The 21,948-nt window shown below is 41.9% G+C and overlaps 1 protein-coding gene and 2 long non-coding RNA genes across 5 annotated transcripts in view; 1 reads left to right on the forward strand and 2 right to left on the reverse strand.

Annotated features, from left to right (window-relative positions):
* Positions 1–12,097, reverse strand: part of ZFAND3 (zinc finger AN1-type containing 3) — a 281,182-nt gene extending 269,085 nt beyond the window's left edge. Inside the window, exon 1 of one of the 2 annotated variants that reach the window (XM_072945108.1) lies at positions 11,910–12,097. In XM_072945108.1, the coding sequence (XP_072801209.1) occupies positions 11,910–11,980 (71 nt within the window). In that variant the 5' untranslated portion in view covers positions 11,981–12,097. The remainder of the gene's footprint in view (positions 1–11,909) is intronic. The other variant, XM_072945107.1, reaches the window with a different exon arrangement.
* A 206-nt stretch (positions 12,098–12,303) lies between these two features.
* LOC140687707 (uncharacterized) lies at positions 12,304–15,435 on the forward strand. Its single transcript, XR_012062172.1, has 2 exons — positions 12,304–12,836; positions 14,725–15,435. It is a non-coding gene; the product is annotated as an uncharacterized lncRNA (long non-coding RNA).
* On the reverse strand, positions 14,866–21,690 carry LOC140687708 (uncharacterized). Of its 2 annotated transcripts, XR_012062174.1 has the most exons (4): positions 21,529–21,690; positions 17,009–17,088; positions 16,659–16,795; positions 14,866–15,280 (listed from the first exon to the last, which is right to left on the reverse strand). It is a non-coding gene; the product is annotated as an uncharacterized lncRNA (long non-coding RNA). The 2 variants fall into 2 exon arrangements; XR_012062173.1 differs by having other exon boundaries at positions 16,659–17,088.
* Positions 21,691–21,948: the final 258 nt, after the last annotated feature.

Here is a 21,948-nt window from a genome sequence, read left to right on the forward strand (position 1 = left end):
TACAATAAAAGCAAAAATAAATAAGTAGGACTACATCAAATAAAAAGCTTCTGCATAGCAAAGAAAACCATCAACAAAATGAAAAGGCAACATACAAATGAAAAGGGAGAAAATATTTGCAAATCATATATATGATAAGGGGTTAATATCCAAAATACATAAAGAACTTGTTAACTCAATATCGAAAAAAAAATTTGATTAAAAAATGGGCAGAAGATCTGAACAGACATTATTCCAAGGAAGATATACAGATGGCCAATAGGTACATGAAAAGATGCTCCACATCCCTAATCATCAGGGAAATGCAAAAAAGCGCTATTATTACAAAGACAAGCAATAACAAATGTTGGCAAGAATGTGGAGAAAGGGGAGGCCTTGTGCACTGTTGGTGGAAATGTAAATTGGTGCAGCAGCTATAGAAAACAGTATGTAGGTTCCTTAAAAAATAAAAACCGATCAACCATATGATTCAGCAATTCCACTTCTGCGTATTTATCTGAACAGAACAAAAACACTAATTCGAAAAGATACATGCACCCCATATTCACTGTATCATTACTTACAATCGCCAAGCTATGGAAACAACCTAAGTGTTCACCAACGGACAAATGAAGAAAGAAAATGTTGTGTGTATATATATATACAATGGAATATTATTCATCCATAAAAAGAAACAAAATCTTGGCATTTGCAACAACAGGGATTAACCCTGAGGATATTATCCTAAGTGAAAATAAGTCAGACAGAAAAAGATAAATACTGTATGATCTCCTTACATATGGCATCTTTAAAAATAAAATAAAATAAAAAGTGAAGCTCACAGATACAAAGAACAGATTGGTGACTGGTGGTGGCAAGAGATTCTGGGGGGTTGCAAAATGAATGAAAAGGATCAAAAGGTACAAATTTCTGGTTATAAAATAAATGTCATGGGAATGCATCGTACAGCATGGTGACTAGTAATACTGCATTACCTATTTGAAAGTTGCTAAGAGAGTAGATCTTAAAAGTTCTCATCACAAGAAAAAAATTTTGGTTAACTATGTATGGTGATGAGTGTTAACTAGACTTATGATGATCATTTTGCAATATATACAAATATCAAATCATTATGTTGTACACCTAAAACTAGTATATGATAAATATATCTCAATTTAAAAATACAATAAAGGTACACTGGCATGCTAATTCATCAAAATGTATACTCAACCTGTCTAAAACTAATTATCTCTTTTCCACAATCTGCTCATCATCTTACAGATGTGATCACTGCAACCTAAGAACTTCCAAAGTATAAACTTTCTTATACCAAACCAAACTCTGCACACCACTGACAGATAGCATTAGTAGTTGTTTCTACAATTTCACGATGGACTTTAGCCAAATCAACTAAAGTCCAGTCAGAAACCTCATCAACTAACGAGGTGGCACTGGTGTGGAGATTACCATAAATACAAATTGCCCAGTTGGGGCAAGATAGTTCTGCCCCTATTAATCTGCCACCAATGCTCCTTCATTCAAGACTGGGAAGTCAGCCCCTAATAAATGTAATTATCATGGTCAGGCACTATGCCAAGGGGCTTGACAGGCATTAGCGCTCACTAAACCTCAAAGCAACTCTAGTATATTCTTTTCTAAGGAAAAAGAGGCAGAGATCTACTGCCCAAGATCAAGAAGAAAATTCTAAAGCCAAGTTTTCAACCCAGGCCTTTGATTCCAAAGCCCATGCCACTGAGCTCAGGTGGTTTTCTGGAGATAAGAGATCAGCATGCCCTTCATTTTTGGAGGCATTTTGGAAGAGCCTAAGTTCGAAGAGAAGGGGCCCTTCATTAGCCACTCAGCAAATAAGAAACGTCTTATTCCCCCAGACAGCGCTACTATTAAATTCTTTAAAATTTAATGTAACCTCACCCATATGTACTAATAGAAAAACCTTAGAAAAGGCTTGTGAGAGTTTTTTCCCCAAGAACTTGCTGGCAAGTAAAGCAGAAAATGGGCAAAACTTTGATGAATTATCCACACCAGGCTTGAAGGTTGAAAAGGGAGATGGAAAGTAGGTCGCAAGGAATGGAACTGGTTGTGGCAGAACCAATAAGGGAAGAAGGCAGACTGAGTCTCCATGGCCTGCTGCAAAGAGACATCGTGAAGTACTATCCTTTAACTGGCTGAGAAGGTGCCTCCGGGCTTAGCAGAAGAAAAAGCCCATGGGGTTCTAACAGATGGAACACCAATTTTGCTGAAAGCTGCTGCCACTTCCACTGAACTTTAGTTTGGAATTTGCATCACAGCTCTCATCCTATGATCTTTAGCACTTCCCTCTAAGACCCCAGGGGATTCACACCCGACAACTCAAGAAAAGACAGAATGTTTTCTTTAATCTCACCCACACCACCTGTTCACATTAGTTTCTCGAGCCCTTACAGATGTGGCGACCTCTCATATTTTGACTAGAAGTTGGTGGCCATAAAGCATCTTCATTCCTAATTACCACCACTCCACGTTTCCCCACCCTCATCCCCCTTGTACTCCAGTCTCCTCCTTGGCCACCATCTGTGTCCTTACTCTTCCAACTCACCTCCAAACCTGGTATGTGTCCAGTGACTTTTCTGCATCCTAAATTTAAACACAAACCTTTCTTCCTGTCCCTAGCTCCAATCAAAAACACACATATAAGAATCTAATTCATGTGCAATGAAAAGTATTCAGGTAAACCTAAGAGGCTTTCAACTATGAGATCATAATATCCAGTCACCAGACAGTTTAAAACCAAGGGGAAGAAAATGCAGTCTTTAGGGACATCTACAGAAAACGTTTTACTGTGGCTACCATTTTCTAAATTAATCCATACTGATATTACTGAGATTATAAACCCCCAAAGAGACTCTTAGTATACATCATGTAACACTTCACACTTTTACTCAAGATTGTATGTCTATCACTTAAGTCACAGCAACTGTTTCTTGATTAGAGCCTGCCCCACAGGCAGTGAAGAAAAAGATTAGCCTTACAAATAAAATGCACGAGTTGAACATATCTTGGAAGTGCTACAGTACTTTGGGATGGGGAGGTTTAACATGGACAAGAGGTAGTGCTAATTAACAGTAATCTAACCAAAGAAAAAGGGAATATAGGCATCAGAGAGTAGATGACGATGTCCTCCTAACCAAAAGAACAAAACAAAATTCCCTCCAAGCAAGCATTTTTACAGATCAACATACAAAAACAGACCTTTATTTTTTAAAGGTGAGTAGCACAGCTTTGTATTATATTAAAAGGGAAAGGCAAACTAGATAATACTGTATAGAGTCAAACATTGTGAAGATTTTGTATAGTACATGCAGTTTCACGTGCAAACACAAAGACTTTAAAAATGTGATTTTCTGGACTTCAGTGGCATCTAAAGAAAATGAAGAATACCACCCATGCAACCCGAGGACAGAAACCAAGAAATCATAAATCTAGAAACAACACACACTGAATTATACTACATTTTCTCCCAGTTTACTCTTGCGAGTTTATCCAGTTTACTCTTGCTGGTTAATACACACTTAGCCAGTTAGGAATGTATTCTTCAATCTATTTTGTGTCTTTCCTTATGTCAAAAAATATTCTTTCAGGAGAGAACTTTGCCAGCACATCTATCCATATAAGGCATCCTAGAAAGGGCTGAAATTGAAAAGCAATGACCTGAAATAGGCAGAGACTTTGAAAGCATAGATGTGACCAGCAAAGCCCCCAACCCAATCTATTTCTCCAAATTCCTGCCCTACCCTTCCCATTAGGTACCATAAACTACAGAAACTTCCTCACACCATGTTCAGGAATGCTACCAGCCCAAATATGTAAGAAAACCAAATGCCTGGCCCAAGAATCTGACTAGGAGAAAGTATCTGTGATATTTTTGAATGGTTAAAATACTTCTCCTTCCAGGAAGTGTCACTGAGTGTGTGACTATTTATATAAATGCACTTCAACTTACCAGTGTGTAAGAGTCCAAGAGGTAGACAAGACATCAACAGCTGTTACTCCATACCACCCCACTTTGGCAGAAAGAAATGAAGAAAGGCACTTCCCAAAAGATTCTGAGCACAACCCCAACCACACTCTTTATCAGGACATTAACGAGGCAACAATGAGACTAAATAGAGCCTGTCCACAAACTAGAAATGCAAAATGCTGTGGTTTGGTCTGCCCCATCCCCTCTTCTCCCCCCACCAGAGTGGTCATAGCTGCATCCATGATCTTTCCAAGGACATTTTTCTGCCCTAATACAAAACTGCACCTGCCTATGATACAGAACATTTGGTACAGTTGAACAAACAGATGCAGTTAGCTAGTACTAACTACATCTTCTTCCTAATGCATTCTTTGTTCCTCTGGTTAACAGCTGCAGCCACAACTTCAGATGTCCAGCACTGTCTGGAGTACTGTCTCCTAGCCTCAAGGATGACATGGCATTTTCATTCATCTTGTGCCATTTCCTCAGCCTGGTACATCACAGATCAGTTTGGTTTTGCCCACTCCACCTTCCTCTGTATATAAGGACATGAATTTAGCAGAAAATCCAATACATTTATCCCTAGTCACATGCCAAAAGCTGCCATATGAGATTCACATTTGTGAAAACAAATATTATTCCTCTACAAAAGTCACAGTCCAACGTGAATACCTTTAAAAATTCTCCCACTAAAGATTTAAAAAAAAAAGAGATTCTCTATTAATCCAACATCTCCCTGTACAGGCCTCTGAGAATGCCAATTTAAAGAAGCTAAAAAGGGGGCAAAGATGATTGACCCAAAAGGTAACATGAAAAAAAAGTTCAAAGTATAGCCTAACTTGTACTGAAATTTTAATTCTCAAAACTGATCAAAGAAGGGGAGAGGGAACAGCTCAGTGGTACAGTGTGTGCCTAGTAAGCACAAGGTCCTGGGTTAAATTCCCAGTACCTCCATTAAAAGATAAATAAATTAAAGAACCTAATTACCTCCCCCTGCCAAAAAATAAATTTTTTTAACTGATCAAAGGAGCTCTTCCCAATAATCTGAATTAACAATAGCATTGCTTTCTCCTTTAGAAATAAAATGTTAGAGCTGGAAGAAAAAACTTACAGCTAAATTAGATAAGTCCCACATTTTCAAAAAATGAGAAAACAGGGCTCTACAGAATTCACAAGAAAACAGGCTTGAATGTCAACTACCTTTCAATAAAATCAGAAAAATAGAAAACAGGCTTGAAAATCCTGGCTGCCTATCAGGTCAACATTCTAGAAGGACACTGACCAAGAGAACTTTCTGGGAGGATGAAGTGTTCTGTATCTGTGTTCCCCAATGGGGTAGCCACTAGCTGTTGAGCTAGAGAATATATAAAAATGCAGCTAGTGTAACTGAAAACTAAATTCTTAATTTTATTTAATTTTAATTAGTCTGAATTTCAATAGCCTGTGGATACCATATTGGACAGCACAATTCTAAAATACAATCTTAGGTTCTGGTTATTAAAAACTTCAAATAAAACTGCTTAACCCCTCTTCATTTAACACATAGGAAGTTTCTTCCTTATTTCTAAATATCTCATTCAGCAACATGATCTTGTTACAAAGGAACCCAGAGCAGGATCAGTCTGTTTCTCAAAGTCCCTAGTAGAACTGGGTGACATCAGTGTCTTCCACTCAGTTGGAATAAAGGTCCTCTTTCGCAAACCACTCTGACACAAAGTCCCACAACGAGCCTGAATCTGGACGATTTTTTAAGTGTTTAATTAAAATCACCCAAGTTTTGAATTGCAACCAGAAAATTTCCTACATGTAGCTTTGCTGAGATACTGAACTTAACGTTTCTTTAAAAAAAAAAATTTAACCTCAATCTTGATCTGATTATTGTGGTATTTCAAAATTTTGCATCAGTTTGCACAGACACAACCTCCTTATGACCTAATTAAAAATCCAAATTATAATAGTTCTCATCCTCTTAGTACTCTGCCCTCAAAAAACAATATTTAATATTCTGGGATTTTTTTTTAAAAGAACTTTATTCATTTCAAAGAATTTTTAGCCCTCTTATTTTTCCAGCTAGAAAAAGGTTAACTTGTGAAAACTTACATTAACTTTAATACCATTAAGGACTATCAAGAGATTTTTAGTCAAAACTTTTAAATATGATTTAAAGTATTAGGTTCTCCTCTTTTGGTGGGTTTGGGGAGACGTGGGGGAGTGGTGAATGAGAAGGGTGAATGGGGAGAAGTTTCTACCCAAAGAGCCCTATGTCAACTGGATCTAGCTGTAGAAAGCTACTGCCTCAAGCCAATGCAAACAAAGATCATGTTTATTTAGAAAAACAAAATAATTTCCCTGCGTTTCATCACATCAAAGGGGCAAATTTTTTATTTTCTGGATACCCCGTATGTAATCAGGAAAGTGGGGCAAATAGATAAATGCAGTTAGCTAGTGCTAACTACATCTTCTTCCTAATGCATTCTTTGTTCCTCTGGTTAACAGCTGCAGTCACAACTTCAGATGTATATTACAGTGAATACTTCATTTAAATCATGTTGTATCTTTAGATGCACACAATTACTCAAAGGTGCAAAGTAAAATCGCACAACTCCTTGAGGTTCAACTACCCAAAGGAGTAGAAAACTTATGTCCACAAAAACCTGCATGTGAATGTTACAGCAGCTTTATTCATAACTGCCAAAACTGGGAAGCAACCAAGATGTCCTTCAGTAGATGAATGGATCAACTGTGACATATCCAGACAATGGAATATTAAAATGCTAAAAAATAAACCATCAAGCCACAAAAAAGACAAAGAAGAACCTTAAATGTATATTACCAAATGAAAGAAGCCAATCTTAAAAGGCCACATACTAAATGATTCTAACCGTATGGCATTCTAGAACAGGTAAAACTATGGAAAGAGTAAAAAGATCAGTGGTTGACAGGGGTTGGAAGGAGGGAGCTAGAATAGGTAGACCACAGAAGATTTTAAGGGCAGTGAAATTACTCTATATGACACTCTAATAGATACATGTTATTATACATTCATCCAAATCCAAAGAATGTACAACACGAAGAGTAAACCCTAGTGTAACCCATGGACTTTGGGTGATAATGACGTGTCAATATAGGTCCATCATTGTTACAAATGCACCACTGTGATGGAGATGCTGATAATAAGGGAGGCTATGCATGTGTGGGGGCAGGGAGTATGTGGGAAATCTCTGTACCTTTTTCTCAATTTTGCTGTGAACCTAAAACTGCTCTAAAAATATAAAATCTTTTTAAAAAAGTAAAACTGTACAAATGAGTTTGGTTGGGTTTAAGAGAACGTTTAAGGGGGTTTTATAACCAAAGGATAATTAGTGACATCACTGGAATGAACATTCTATTGATTAACTAGTGATTCATACTGTGTCTACATGAATCTGAAAGCCCAGGTTAAGCTGGTTGAAATGTGGCAACATGTTCCATTTGAGAGATAGAGACTGAAGAATCAAAACAAGCGTGAGGGTCACACACTGCTAGGAGCCAAGCACACTTGCCAGATAACTCTCAAAGTGACAGAATAAAGAGTTCCACATCAATTCCCAAAGCCTGGGCTCAGAGAAAATAACAGAAATAATAAATAAATAAGTTATATTTAAGCTAACTAGTCAGCATCTTGTTTAATCAACTTTCTATTATAACCATTCCAGGAACAGAATTTATTTTGTGAGATTACTCTGGATCTCTGCCCTAACCCCATCTGGTTGGTAAGTAAGATGTTTCAACAGAATAGATCACAAAAATGAAATACTAATAAAATCTATTTCCCTGAAGAAAATGTACCAGTGTAATATTCCTTTTATGATATGATTCATTAGAAAATGAATCATGAATTTTATCCAATGAATAGTTTATTTAATAAATCCAATATTTAAGTACTCCATTATTTCCTAAATACCAAACATTCATGACCACTATACTTTAAATTTACGTATTAAAAAAAATAGTATGTCTCAAACTTTCCCTTAAATTACACTGCGATAGAGAATGCCTACAACTGTAAAAGCAGAATATCAATAATCATAATTAGGTATTTATACTTAATAAGTAGAATTGGGAAAAAAGTTCATTTTCCTCATCCTAACTAATTATCCTTTCTACTACCCTGCAGTACACTCAGTATATTCTTATTGTCTTCTTCCTGTCTTTTTTTATAGTATTCTAGGTCTGTGCTTTCAACAACTTTTGAAAATACCTGTGGAGAATCTATATCCCTCAGTACATTACATTAAATGTCTAAACAACTGAAAATACAGCTTCAACTAATACCATTTATACCTGTATAATTTTAAAGTGCTTTCACATATATATACATTTCAACTAAAGAAAATGCACTAATTGACTATTTCCTTTCAGATTTGACAATTACAAACTGAATTTTTTTTTTGGTATGATTACTAAATGCCTAAAATGAGCCAAGAAAATGCTCATATTTCACTAAAAGTTTTAAGTCCATCTTTCAGGAAACAAACCACTTACGGTCATTAATCCTGAAAACATTTATGTACCATACAAACAACTTCCAACTTTTATAAAGAGGTAAATCTTCAATAATTTTCAAGGTAGCAAATTTCCCAGTGGTCTCTCTATACAATAGTAACTTAATTACCTACACCCAATTTCACAATATAAAGCCAAAAGGGAGAAAACTACAAACTGTGTGTTCTCAGCATTAGCATTGTATACTCCTCCTGGCATTCTCCTTTCTAACTGCATTCCCACAAGACGGACCTCCAAATTCTATTTAAACCAACCCCCGCTGATTTGATGTCCTGAGTGGACAGTGCTGGGCAGCGAGTCTTACGGCCTAAGTCACTGGAGAGAAGAGCAATCTTAAAGGAACTGCCTTTAGTCTGCTGGTGCCAGAACATTCTGCTGAGAGTCTCCTCTGCAAGGGCTGGGTGTGGGCCCTGACTAGCTGACTTTACAGACTTGCGGCTTTCACAGAGTGCAATGCTGACTAAAGTTTTTAGAGAACACATTTACCTTCATGTTCATGAAGAGAAAAGGAAAGATACTTCCTGAATGGTTTTGACATCTACTTCTCTCCATTTTCCCTGACCACTATACAGGTATGGCAATCCTCTGGACAAGTCTTCTGTACCTCTGGTCTTGGCAACATGCCATCAACATACAGAAACCAGATTCATACAGACACACACAATCACACCCACATACCCAGGCCACCCTCAAGATCATTCAGTAATATTTCACCTTAAAGAAAATCACCTCACTACCCAAAGTTCTTCACAGATCCCTAGTGCACTCAGGATAAAAATCCAAAGTCTTAAGCATCATCTATGGGGCCCTGAGTTACCGACTGCTCTCACCATCTCAGCCTCATCTCTAGCTGACCCCTCTTCACAATCTACCAGTTCACCCCAATGAACTTTCAGTTACTCTAATGTGTAGTGGTCTCACTAACAAGCAGGCCTTCATCCATGCTATTCCCTCCACCTGAAAGAAACACTTTTCTTCCTATTTCCATTCTCTTCAACTCTTCCTGCAGGACTAGGCTGGCATCACCCACTGGGTTACCTTCCTCTACCTCCACCTCAGCTGGAGTAGGTGACCCTCCCATCACACTCTATACCAAGTCTAACAAACTCTACTGTAACTGTCACTTCACTTCTCTATGCCCCCTGCTACCAGAGAATAGGGCCAGTACCCCTCCTGTCTACCATTATATCAGAGGCACTCTAGTATTTGCTACATACATTCTAAATTTACTTAATGAACATAATATGAATGTAGCCCATGCAATAAGGGAAAGATGTTCAAAGTCAGTCATGATATAACGGAAACTAGGCTGCAATTTCATTATAATCTGGTATAAAGTGCAAACTACAAAAGTGCATACAAACACCTTCAAGAAAGGTTAAAACATTACACGTTAAAAAAACACACTTCAGCATACAAATATTAGTTTTGTGCTCACTGCTCCTGTTAGGCAATTTGCAGTTCATAAAAAGTGCCAGATTGCAAGTTATCAAAAAAGAAGCCTTGCCCGCTTACAGGTCAAGTATGGCATCAGTGTAACTATTCCTCTCTGCTACTACCAAACTCTCCTTACATTACTCAGAACCCTACTAGTTAAAGGGAACAAACAATTCTATTTCCTCAGCTTCTAAGACTTGAAAAAGTCTAAGGTTCCACTCGTAATAATGATCCCAAGGACACAGACATGCTGGTGGGAAATAGACCTCTGATACATCCTGGGCATTAGATGCCACTGGCAGCTACCTTCTTTGAGCCACATGTTTTCTTATGAGTTACAATCTGAGACTTGTGACACCAGATTTTTCCAGAGCTGCAGACTGATGTCATAAACGTGATGGTATTAAGCACTCTAAAGAGCTCACCAGCTCCACCCTGAAATTCCTCTATGCAAAGGGAAGTTATCCACTCTCTTCTAAGTCTCAGTTTCCCCATCTATAAATAGATAATGGCTCTTAATAAAATTCTTGTGGGAATTAGAGTGTCTATGAAAGCACTTAGCAGACAACACAATTATTACTTTCAAATCAAAAAGAATAGGAGACCATAAAACCTAAGATGTTTTCACATCTTCAGAACTTTTGGTAATGCCATAACTTATTTCTCACGGAAGTCTTTTCACTGAGAAATTTTTGAGACAGAAAAGGCAAAAAGATGAGAAAATGAGATTTTTTTCATCAAAACCTTTGAATTTAACCAACTCCAGAGAAATCTGTTAAGATCCACTTTTTAATCCTTCTCTGCACTCCCAAAACCACAGCCTTAATTTCTTCCTCAGCCATTCCTAGGATCTGAGAGAGAGCAAAGATAAATACTTGAAAACATCCTCACCAAAAATAATCATTTCCTTACTGCCTCTATGCACCTCCAAACATACTGAATCTTTGGAAAATAAAACAAAACCAAAGAGCTAAATCACAAAAGTTGGCCTTCAAAGTCTCCAGTTTCCTTACAATAGGTTTACAATCATAAGGTATAAGGAAGGCACCTGTTAAGTAAGAGGGGTGGCAATTCATAAAACTCCAAATGTTACAAGGAAAATTTAAACTGTAACTATAGGTAGGAAAGTTAATTTTCCACCTCATATATTTTCACTCTAACACAGGATGGCAAGTAAGAATACAGGCCGGCCAAGGTGAATGTTTTTTTCGTTTAAAAAAAAGAAGAGAGAAGGGAATTTGAGCCAACTGAGCAAACTGGCTCTCACGTTCCTAAGCCAGGCTGACTTGAGGCTTTTTTAACAAGGAAATCTTACAGATCTTCAGAAACGTGTTTCAAATAAAGGTGAGATCTCCACAGTCTTATAACTTTAACCCACCCTGGGTTCTGGGCTCGACTTTTAAAAATGGGTGACGTGTGAACAGCTTCCTAAAAGCAAATGGGGCACTGGGATATAATTTAGGAAGTGATGATGCAAGTCTCTGGGGGACAGGGAGGAAGGGAGGTGAAAAAGTCAGAGGAAATACCCTTCTAGTGCCTGGGCACCAACTCATTCCAAGGAGGGGAGGAAGGGCTGGCCTCCACAAGCCAAAGGAAGGGGGAACCCCAGCTCCACCTGGAGGTGCCAACGCCGCCCCTTCATCCCTGCCCGCTGCCCTGCCCCCCTCGCCCGTGGCCTGGGCGGCCTCGTTTGGCCCGAGCCTCGGGCAGGCGAGTCCCTGAGGGTGGCAGTGCACCCCAGGCAGGGCCTTGTCTGCGCACCCCCCAGCTCCCCACCAGACACCCCTCCCCGGGACGGCCCCTTCCCCTCCCCGCAGGCCTGGCCTGGACCCAGCCCCCAGGGTTCCGGCCTCCCCAGGCCCCGAGGCCTGCCCAGGCAGCCCCGGAGCCCGCGCCCCCCGCCCCAACCCCCACTCAGCCCGGCACTTACCCCCAGAAGCCGCAGGGACAGCGAGGCGGCAGGCTGGGCGCTTTGCTGCGCTCGCTCCCGGCGTCTCCCATGGTGCTCGGCGGCGGCGGCGGCAGAGCTCGGCGGCGGCAGCGGTGGCAGCGGCTGGGCCTGGGCCCCGCTCGAAGGAGGCGGCGGCGGCGGCGTCGGGGGTCTCGGGGCGGGGGGAGGGGGAGGGAGCGGGCGCGCGGGCGGGCGCGAGTCCGGGGCTCCGAGCCGGGATTCCAGGCCGGTCAGCTGGAGGCGGGCCGCACCACTCGGCCTGCGGAGACGGGGGGGCCAGGGGAGGCGTGGAGAGCGGAGGGAGGGGAGCTCAGGAGGTGGGGCGTGCGGGTGAACGGAGGACCGCGGGGGGAGAGGAGGAAAGACCCGGCGCCCTTGGCAGCTCCCACCGCCGCTCCCAGCCAGAGCGATGTCCCGTGCGGCGGCGCTGGGAAGGACCTGAGGCCCCCGCCGGCTCTGGCGTAGCAGCGGCCGCCGTGAGGCACTAGGCCCCTCTCGCTCCGTAAAACCCTCCCCTCCCCCGGAGGCTGCGCTGACCGGACAATGGCCGCTCCGCCCCCTCCCCTCCTTACACACCCCTCCCAAGGAGTCACAATGGTCTCGCCCAAGGGAGCCGCCGCCAAAGCTCAGCAGCTGATCAGCTGGGATCCGGGCGTGCCACTTTGTTCAGCTCCTCAAAGGAAGAAGACGGAGCTGTGAGCAAAGCCGAGAGCGGCGGGCTATCACTCGGCGACGGGCCTCTACGGCTTTCGTACTCTTGGAACTTTTAATATCTGAGGCAAACTTACCTTCTCCCTGTGTGAAAAAGAGAAGCAGGCTTCTGAGTACTCTGGGGCGCGCTGCCTCCCCTCAAACGCGAGTGGTACGCCCCAAGCGAGAGGGGGAGGAGCAGATTAGTTGTTTAGGGTAAGTTGGGCCAGTCCCAGAGCGGCGGCCGAGAGCTACGCATGCGCCCGGAGATCCCGTAACCCGGTACAGGGAGGGGCCAGGAGGAAAGCTTCCAAACCCGGAAGTGGGGCTCCGTTTTCCCGGGGCTGCCACGGTCTTCACCTGCTGGAGGGGTCCCGAAACCCTCCGCTCTTGGTCCTGGGTGATGCTGGGGGACGTTTCTCCACAAACTGCCAACCCCTGGAAATCTCTCTTCTCGGTCCTCCCACAGCCGACTGACTCTTCCAGTTCCACCCAGAGAATTGGTCTCCCTTTAACAGTAATGAACTTCTGGGAAATGTCCCTCCTGTCCTCCGCCTCAGCAATGGCGGGGGATGGGGGCGCGGGAGGGTAGTGTCTTGGTCAGGTTCGGTGCCCCCAGTCTTAGAGACACAAGTGTACTCCTTATGCCTGCGCTAGGAGAACCTCTCTTCTTCCTGGAGTGGACATTTTGGTTTTGCGAGGGGAGCTGTGGCCGAACCAGTGATGAAAATTGATAAGTGACCAAAAAGTTTGAGCCACTAAAAATGAGTCCTTTAGTGCTCCTTGTCTTTGATCCTGGACTCATTCTGAGCCAGCCAGTCGTGACCAGAAGGTGATTGGTGATGACCAAATTCAACAAGGAGAAAAACTTAACACCAGACCTCCTGGAGAGTTGACCCATTGCTGAGGCCCTTATGGACGAACTTCTCAGTCTCTACCACTTCCAGGAAGGCTTCCTGGCTCTTAGAAATAGCTGCTGTGTACTCTCCAACCCAGCGGGGATAAGAGAGCCTCAGAGGGTATCACTTAGGTTAATTTTATTACCAAATGTTGTTATTTCTGTATCTACCATTCTGTTTCTGCATGTTCTGTGGACTTACTTACGTGGATGTTGCTTCTTTTGTCCTCTAAAGAGCAAGGACCACATTTAACTTAGCATACTCCTAGAGAGACTGTTGATGATGAAGATAGTAATTGCAAAAATCAAGCCACTTAAAGCCAAAGCACCCCCAAATGTGAATACTGATTTATAATGCATAATATTTAGTTTCACTTTATGGATTTTCACAAGCCTTCAATAAATATTTCTGTCAAAGCCCACAGAATGGCTGAAGTCATACAGCACACCTAGCTTTCACTGGACTCAGTTCCTCAAATCTTCACTTAAACTGACATAAAATTGCCACATTCATGAAAGGTTTACAGCCTTTGAATTTAACAAACTGAGATTAAGTGGGACTCTACTGGCATCTTGGTGATTTTTCTTTTGTGTGTGGAAATGGAAACCCTACAACCAAAAGTAAATTGTTATATAAAACGTGATTGTTTCTCATGTTACAGACTGCTTGCCTACCTGTCTGTTTGCCAGTCATTCAATTTAACAAACATTTATTGAGAACCCAGTATGTTGAAGGCATCTCTGAAGGCTTTGTCCCTCCTGTTTGCCTCTGTCCCTTCCTCTCTTGCCCAGCACACTCTTACTGCCTCTTTAGGCCCTTGTTGCATCTTCAATGCCTTCCATACTCTGATAAGGTAGAACTGGTCTCTCCTTCCTCTGCCCATGTAGTCTCCATTATAGGACCAGGAAATTTACATATCTGTCTCTTCCCACAAAACCTAACTCTGAAAGGACTGGCCCTTAGAAATAGCTGTTACTGTATCCACAATCCAGAGGGGATATGAGAGCCTCAGAAGGTATTACCTAGATCAGTTTTATTACCAAATGTTATTATTTTAATTCTGTATATACTATACTATTTATGCATGATCTGTGGACTTGTGGAATCCACAAATCTCAGTAGGATTGAAGCAAACTCAACAGTTTATTGAACCGAAGAACTAATCTGACAAAAGCCACTCTTAGTTGAGGCTCTTTTATCTGCAGGTACAGAGAAACCCACTGAAATGTCTTCGTGCCAAAAAAAAATTTGAAGGTAATCTTACAGAAACCAAGGGCACAGAAAGCAGCAAGATCTCATGAAGGACTGGAACAAAGATATAAAATACCAACAGGAAGCCAAGTAGCTATTCCCTCATTATCTCTTTTTCTCTCTGGTCAAATGTTCTTCCATCTCTGCTTCTCTCTGTAGAGCTGCTTCATTCATTGTAGACCTGCGTTCACTGCTTCTCTGGGTACATAGTAGAACATGGCTATCCAAGCTTACCTAGCCTCACTTCAGGAACCAGCAGAGATTAATTAGTACCTATGAATCCTAATTCCAAGGAGAAAGAACCTTATTGGTCTAGTTCATGTCAGGTTGTCTGTTCTTACTACAGCCGCCTTTAGCCATTGGAGCAGTATGTAGTCAAGGGTCCTTGTTTTGTAATGCAAACATGGCTGCTAGAGGACATCCTTGTAGCCTACAGTTCTCAAAGAAGGTCATTTCTGTTCTTGGCCAAGATTCCAAAAGGTGTCTACCACAGACCAAAACAGGAGTAAACTGCAGCCGGAAATTCAAAAGCATAAAGAACAAGGATATGTTTAAGAATTTTACAACAAACTGCTACTTCAGCTATTCCAGGCCTAAATTGAAATGGCATTCCCTCAAAGAAGCCTTCACTGACACTCAGCCCCTATTAAAATTACGTTGCCCCATTTTTGTCTTCTACGGCACCTTTTTCCTTTGCAGCACCTATCACAGTTTATAATTAAATATTTACTTATGTGCCTCCAAAGATCATGTCTGTTTGCTGCTATATACATGATGCCCAAGCCACATTTGGTAGGCATTTGATAAATACTTACTGAGTGAATTAAAGGCACAATAATTTGTTAACCAATGTGAGACCCATGTATGAATCGGCATCCTAATCAGACTATCCTAGGGGAATGTCTCCCTCACCAACCACCATCTCTGAAGACACTGAAACTCACTGTGAGCTTTTTCATCACACTGCAGTTGTAAGAAATGAGATACACTGTTCATCTGCTGCTTCTTGTGCTCCTAGCTGGATAACTCTTCACTTTTAGTTCCCAAGATTTCTATCTGCAGAGCCTTTGAGCCAATTCCTCTGACATGCCCACTCAGTTGGCCAAAAGCTCAGAGAGGACATAAAATTTCAGGGCATCATCAAATTAGGGGACCAAAGTGTGGGGGTAATTGGCAGAAATGCTTTTGTCATAATTGTCTTGACTATTGTCTAATGTGGATTACATTCCAGATGAACCTGTGATGTGACTCTTGGGGGTAGTTTGCAATCACCATTGGCCCAATAGGAGCCATTAGTAGGGTTTAGTAAAGGATAATATTAATGCTTCAGAATCCAAGGCTCTTGAAGTAGCAACTGAGGTTGCATGTGAAGGAGCCAGGTGTGGCCAAGGGCAGGGGCTCACAAGGGCTACTTTCTCGGTAATATTGTGTCCAAAGACCTTAGCCCTGGAAGTCGCAGCAAAAAAGGAGACACATGTAGAGACCTGAGGCAAAGCAGATGATCCTCCAACTCTGATTCTTATCCTTACCCCACAACTCTATCTAACTCCCTTTCATCATCATAATTCATTTCTAACCTGGTATTAGTCCCAATGTCCAATCCAAGCTCTAGCCTCAATCTTAATCCTATTTCTAATATTAGCTGTAAAATTTAATCCTAGATTTTAAGCCTAATCCCAACCCAAGTTTAACAAGACCCACTGCCTTGCCACAGACTTATTTTCCTTAGCTCTTCTTTTGTGTATCCCTTGACTCTGACCCCCTCGTGGGAACAGACCTCTGTAACATCCTGGACCCCTGGGGACAATGGGAGCCAGACTCAACAATCCTAGAAAAGAAAAGAGCCTTCTTGGGCTTTTAGGGAGGAGAAAGTGACAGCATCTCTCACCTGCACAGAATGCAGGGAACCTCTGCAGTCACAACATGGGCTGCTTGGCCTCTGAAAGTCCAGAAAAAAATGCAATCCAAGTGTAGACTCAGGGAAGAGTGGTACAGTCTGCCAAAAGCAGGAGACCTGACACCATTCTGCAAAATGATCAGGTTAGATTAGATGAGTAGCTGGCAAAGCACATTCTCAGAGCAAGAATTCTGGTTTCTGCTCTCCTCGCTCATTTGGGTTTGGTTTTCCAAAGGGGGAAAAATCTTTTTTTTTTTTTAAGTCACTGAGCCAGACCGTCTCTGAGGTTCTTTCTGGCCCTCAACTTTCCTGATGTGCAGTTGCCTCTTTAAGTCACTTACGGTCCAGTTGGCATGGATAAACTCTCAGAGCCAAGGGAGAAGAGCAACCAAGCATACTGCCTCCAGCCATTCTCAGGAAACTAGAAATAAATTAAATAAAATGAAGAGTGCGATGGGAAGGAGGGGGGAGGAGCAGAGAAAATGCTGCCATTTCACGTTCTGTGTTCTGTTCATGAAGCAATTGCTAACCTCCCTGCTGCTCACACCCATCTTGGTGTGAAATTTGATTTTACTGACTTTTACATTTCTTTTCAAGAATGGAAATATTCTTTTTTCCAGAAATACTTGAACTTTGTGGGGAAAAAAATTCAAATAATGAGAAAGTAAAAGTTGTCCCTAATACTAACCCACCCTGCCCCCTCCAGAGATATCTTTTGTTGACAGTTTGGTATATAGCTCTCCAGGCTTTTCATTTGTACGTGGTTATATAAATGGAGTCATTCAACACATTGTATACTCCAGCTGATTATTTTTAACTCAGAAATATGACTTGAACATCTTCCATATCTACGCATATAGCTTTGCAGTATTGTCATAGTTAAATTTATTAGGGTTCTCCAGAAATATATATGATCCATATCTACATATGATCTATATGTGTGTGTGTGTATATATATATATATATATACACACACACACATATACACATTTATTTCCTATCTCCTATTGGCTAGGATATATATGAAAGCATATATATGTAATAACCACATATATGAGATTTTACTTATATGAAGTATAACCATATATTAATTTTACTTATTCATTTATTTATATTTACCACATATGTAAAAAGAGATTTGTTATAAGGAATTGGCTCATTCAATTACGGAGGCTGAGAAGTCCCAAGATCTGTAGTCCAAAGGCCTGAGAACCAGAAGAGCCAATGGTATAACTTCCAGTCCAAGCCTGAAGACAGAAAACTGATGTCTCAGTTCAAAGACCATCAGGCAAAGAGCAAATTCTCTCTTGTTCAACCTTTTGATTGACTCAGGTCTTTAACCAATGAGGCCTGCCCATGTTGGGAAGGGCAATCTGTCTTACTAATGTTAATCTCATCTGGAAGCATCCTCACAGATACACCCAGAATGTTTAAACAAATATCTGAGCACTCCATGGCCCAGTCAAGTTGAGACATAAAATTAACCATTACACTAAAATCAGGGGCTCCAAATTCAAGCTGCCTGAGTTCAAATCTGCCTCCTACCACCTACTAGCTCTGAGACTTAGGGGAGGTAGCCTGTCTGTGCCTCGGGTTCCTCATCTTGTTACAGGAGGCATCTGTAACATGCTATGCTTTTCATCTGCCTAGTTTATTTGGTTATCTCACTTTTCTCAGTCCAAGGCCTTCTCAGAGATGCACACACTAACTAGGTTTAGTCAGGGAGCCCTAACATCTGGCCGGAGGAATCTGCATTGGCTCAAGGAGAGCCAAGGCCCACCCTGGGCTGACTTGCTAGCTTTGCCTTCTGAGGTCAAGTGTCCTAGGCCCATATAAGACCAGAGCTATGGACGGACCCTCCATATGGAGCCAGGCTGCGTGGGGATCAAGCCAACACAGAAGAAAGAAGAGAAACAGAGAGAGAAAAAAACTAAATCATCAAGACACTGTTTGAGTCCTTGAATCCAATAAAGTTTGAAGCCAGAATGATCCTTTTCAGTTACATGGACCAATAAATTCCTTCCCCCTCCCCAAGCAAATTTGACTTAGGTTTCAGTATGTTTCAGTGAGAAAAGTCTTGACTATACGTTATAGTATCTACCTATGTCAGAGGTTTAATGGGAGAGTTAAATTATATAATCCATGAGGAAATCTTAGCATAATATGTAGCATATGGTACAAGCTCAGTAAACATTCACTGTTATTGTTTCTTTTTAATGGCTGCTGAGCACTATGTGGGTGAACCATTTAATTAATCCCTTCTTGATTCATTTCTCTTATCATTCAATCATTTATTCATTCAGCATACTTTCTGAGCACCTACTGTGTGTTAGGCACTATTTGGGTCATTAAGGATACAGTGCCACCCTACTCCAGTGGTGCTTATCCCCTTGTGGTGGAGGCAGGCAATTTAAAAGTTTTTCTAAATGTCTTGAAAGAGAGGTCCAGCTTTCCACTCTGTATAAAACATTTTACAATGAATCTTCCCCCATTTTCCCTATTAATGGCTTGGATAAAATTTTTTAGAAAATGAATTACAATGCCACCTAACATTTGTTACCTATGGCCAAATTTCCCTTCAGAAAGGTTGCACCAATTTATACTCCAACAGTGAATGAGAAGGTAGATTTCCCCACACTTCAGTAGCATTGGGATAGCATTACTCTTTTGAATCATTGCCAATGTAAAGGTAAAAAATGGCACCTTATGTTGATGCTAAGCACATTAACCTTTTGTCATATGTACTGCAAATTATTTCTCTGTCATTGGTCTCAACTGTATCCAGGCTTTTGATTTTGAAGACTCTAAAATGCAGGGGAACTATGTAAATTAACTTTGGCTAATGTTTAATTGCCAACATGGGCACTTTTTTCTGAAGTCTTCTAGTTGCTGCTTATCAATTAAAAAGAAAAGGAAAGAATTAAAGAGGAAAAGACAGGAAATTGCAGGAGATGGGGGGCAAGCACTGAGGGGAACCCCATCCCCTCAGCCTCCTACCCCCACTTCATCTCAGTCAGGCTCAGCTCTGTCTCCATGAGTCAGCCCAGCGCCTCAGGCTTGGTGTCAGCCCTGAGCTCCCTGAGGTGAGTCACCAAGGACCTGTCTCAGCCTTTCCTGTCCAGAGGTGGAAGAGTAGTCAGAAGCAGTGGCTCTATAGCTGTCAGCCCCCAGGGACTGGCCTGAAGTCCCCATCAAGTGCCCTGCTCCAGTTTACAGACATAGTGTCTAGGAGAGGATGTCACTACATGTGGCCAGGCTGGGCTCCAAGAACTGAACCAATGAGAAGAGCCAAGGGTATTTGAGGAAGGCAGAGTGACTAGGGAAAAGAGTTAGAATTCATTGTTAGGTTGAAATTGTGCGAGGAGCCAGAGTTGGAGGGACCGTGCTGGGGAGTCAGAAGTAGGCATTTAGAATGCCAAGCAGAACTGGTGGCTCAGGGAAATGGATATGACTGGGAAAGAGGCTTGGATGTATCGAATGGAGCTGAAGGGCTATGGCTGGTATCTTAGACTGGATTCCTCCCTGTCAAAAGCCGACCCTGAAACAAGGATTGGGAGGTGGAAAGGACAGTTCTAGGGGTTTCAAAGAGGCCAATAAAGGGTGTGTCTTCAAGCCAGCTCTCACCAGGAGTGGCTAGAGAGCAGTGACTAAGCCTGTGAGGTCTGGGCAAAATCACACCTTAATGTTATCCCATCTGAGGGGTGGGGAGACTGAGTATACACCTGCTTCTGTTCATAGTTGACAGCTGCTCATAGCACTTCAGCCGGACTTGTGCTAGCAGAACACCCTTCCCTTGTTTCAGAAAAAGCCTTCAGGCAAAGAGGTGCAGAAACTGGCCAGTGGAAGTTGGTGGGATCGCTCTGAAATGGTAACTCCTGAGGGATATGGATGGAGCACTACAGTGTCTGCCATAGCAGGGGACAGTGTGTATATGCAGATATGAGGGGTATGATATTCAGCAGAATTATCCTAAGGCTGTGATTAATCAAGTAAGGCTTCTGATTAGTAGTAAGGGAACAGAGTTAAAGTTGCAATAGATTAGACAATTAGGATTCTGTGAAGGGCCTGCAGAGAGGCCATTCATCCTGTCCCAAGTTACACAGCTAGTAGGTGGTGAGCTGGGCCTGGATTGTGGCCTGGTCTGTGCTACTCAAAAGCCCATTAAGAGGACACAGTGCAGGGGGGCCTAGCGAAGGTAGGGAGGTATCCACCCAGATCCTTGCTGCCTAGGCTTCTTCCCGGCAGCCAGGGAACAGGGCTAGGAGGAGGCTGTGCAGCTGCCATCTGTTCTCTTGGCCCCACTGCCTGGCAACTGCCTGCCCATGTCTGCTTTCTGCTCTGGAGGAGGATGCATTCCTCCACGGCCCATCGGGCAGGACGAGGAGCCCTGCCCTCGCCAGGGCTGCACCACATGATGAATTCAATGATTATGACTTTCTGATGTGGGGCTGCTCAGCCATGTAGCACACCCAGTCCCATCTGGTGTATGTTTCTTGAAAAAGCTGCTGGAAGGAAAAAAAAAATCTGCATACTGCTCATGTTGGTAGGGGTGTGTGTGTGTGTGTACACACAGGTACAGGTGTGAACCTGTTTATGCGTGTGTGTGCTGTATTTTGTATTTTGCGTTCAATATTCACAACCATTCACAACCACGAGGTATGGTTGTGAATATTGGGAGTTCAAAACCATTGTGGTTTTATTTCCTTCTCAGAGATTATTTAGCAAGTAAGTCAGTGATAAACAATAATGATACCACTTTTTGAGTAATTTCCACACACCAGTAACTGTGGTAGATGCTTTACATACTTTGATTATTGCAATAAATATAAACCATACAGATATCATATAAGAGAAAGTTTACCTTCTTTATCCTGCAGATGAGGAAACTGAAGTTCTCAAGGCTGAATTAGCTGCACAAGGACTTAATTTTTAAGTGGTAGAGCCAGGATTTGAGACTTTATCTCTGATTCCACAGTGCATGATATTTAATTTCCATCTCCTCCCAAATCTTCTCAGAATGAGAATGAACAAACTACACAGGTACACAGGGCAATATGAATAATTCACATAAAACTAATGTTGAATAAAAGAAGTTGGACACAAAATACCTGCTACATGATTCCATTTATGTAAAGGTCAAAAACAGACATAACTAATCTGTCCCAAGTTAGGAAAATGGTTACTCTTGCAGGGGGGGCAGAGAATGACTGGAAAGGGGCATTGGAAGCATTTCTGGGGGGCTAGGAATAGGTAATATTTCTTGATCTGGGTGCTGGTTACA

This window comes from Vicugna pacos, chromosome 20, assembly GCF_048564905.1.
Source record: "Vicugna pacos chromosome 20, VicPac4, whole genome shotgun sequence".
Lineage (NCBI taxonomy): Eukaryota > Metazoa > Chordata > Mammalia > Artiodactyla > Camelidae > Vicugna > Vicugna pacos.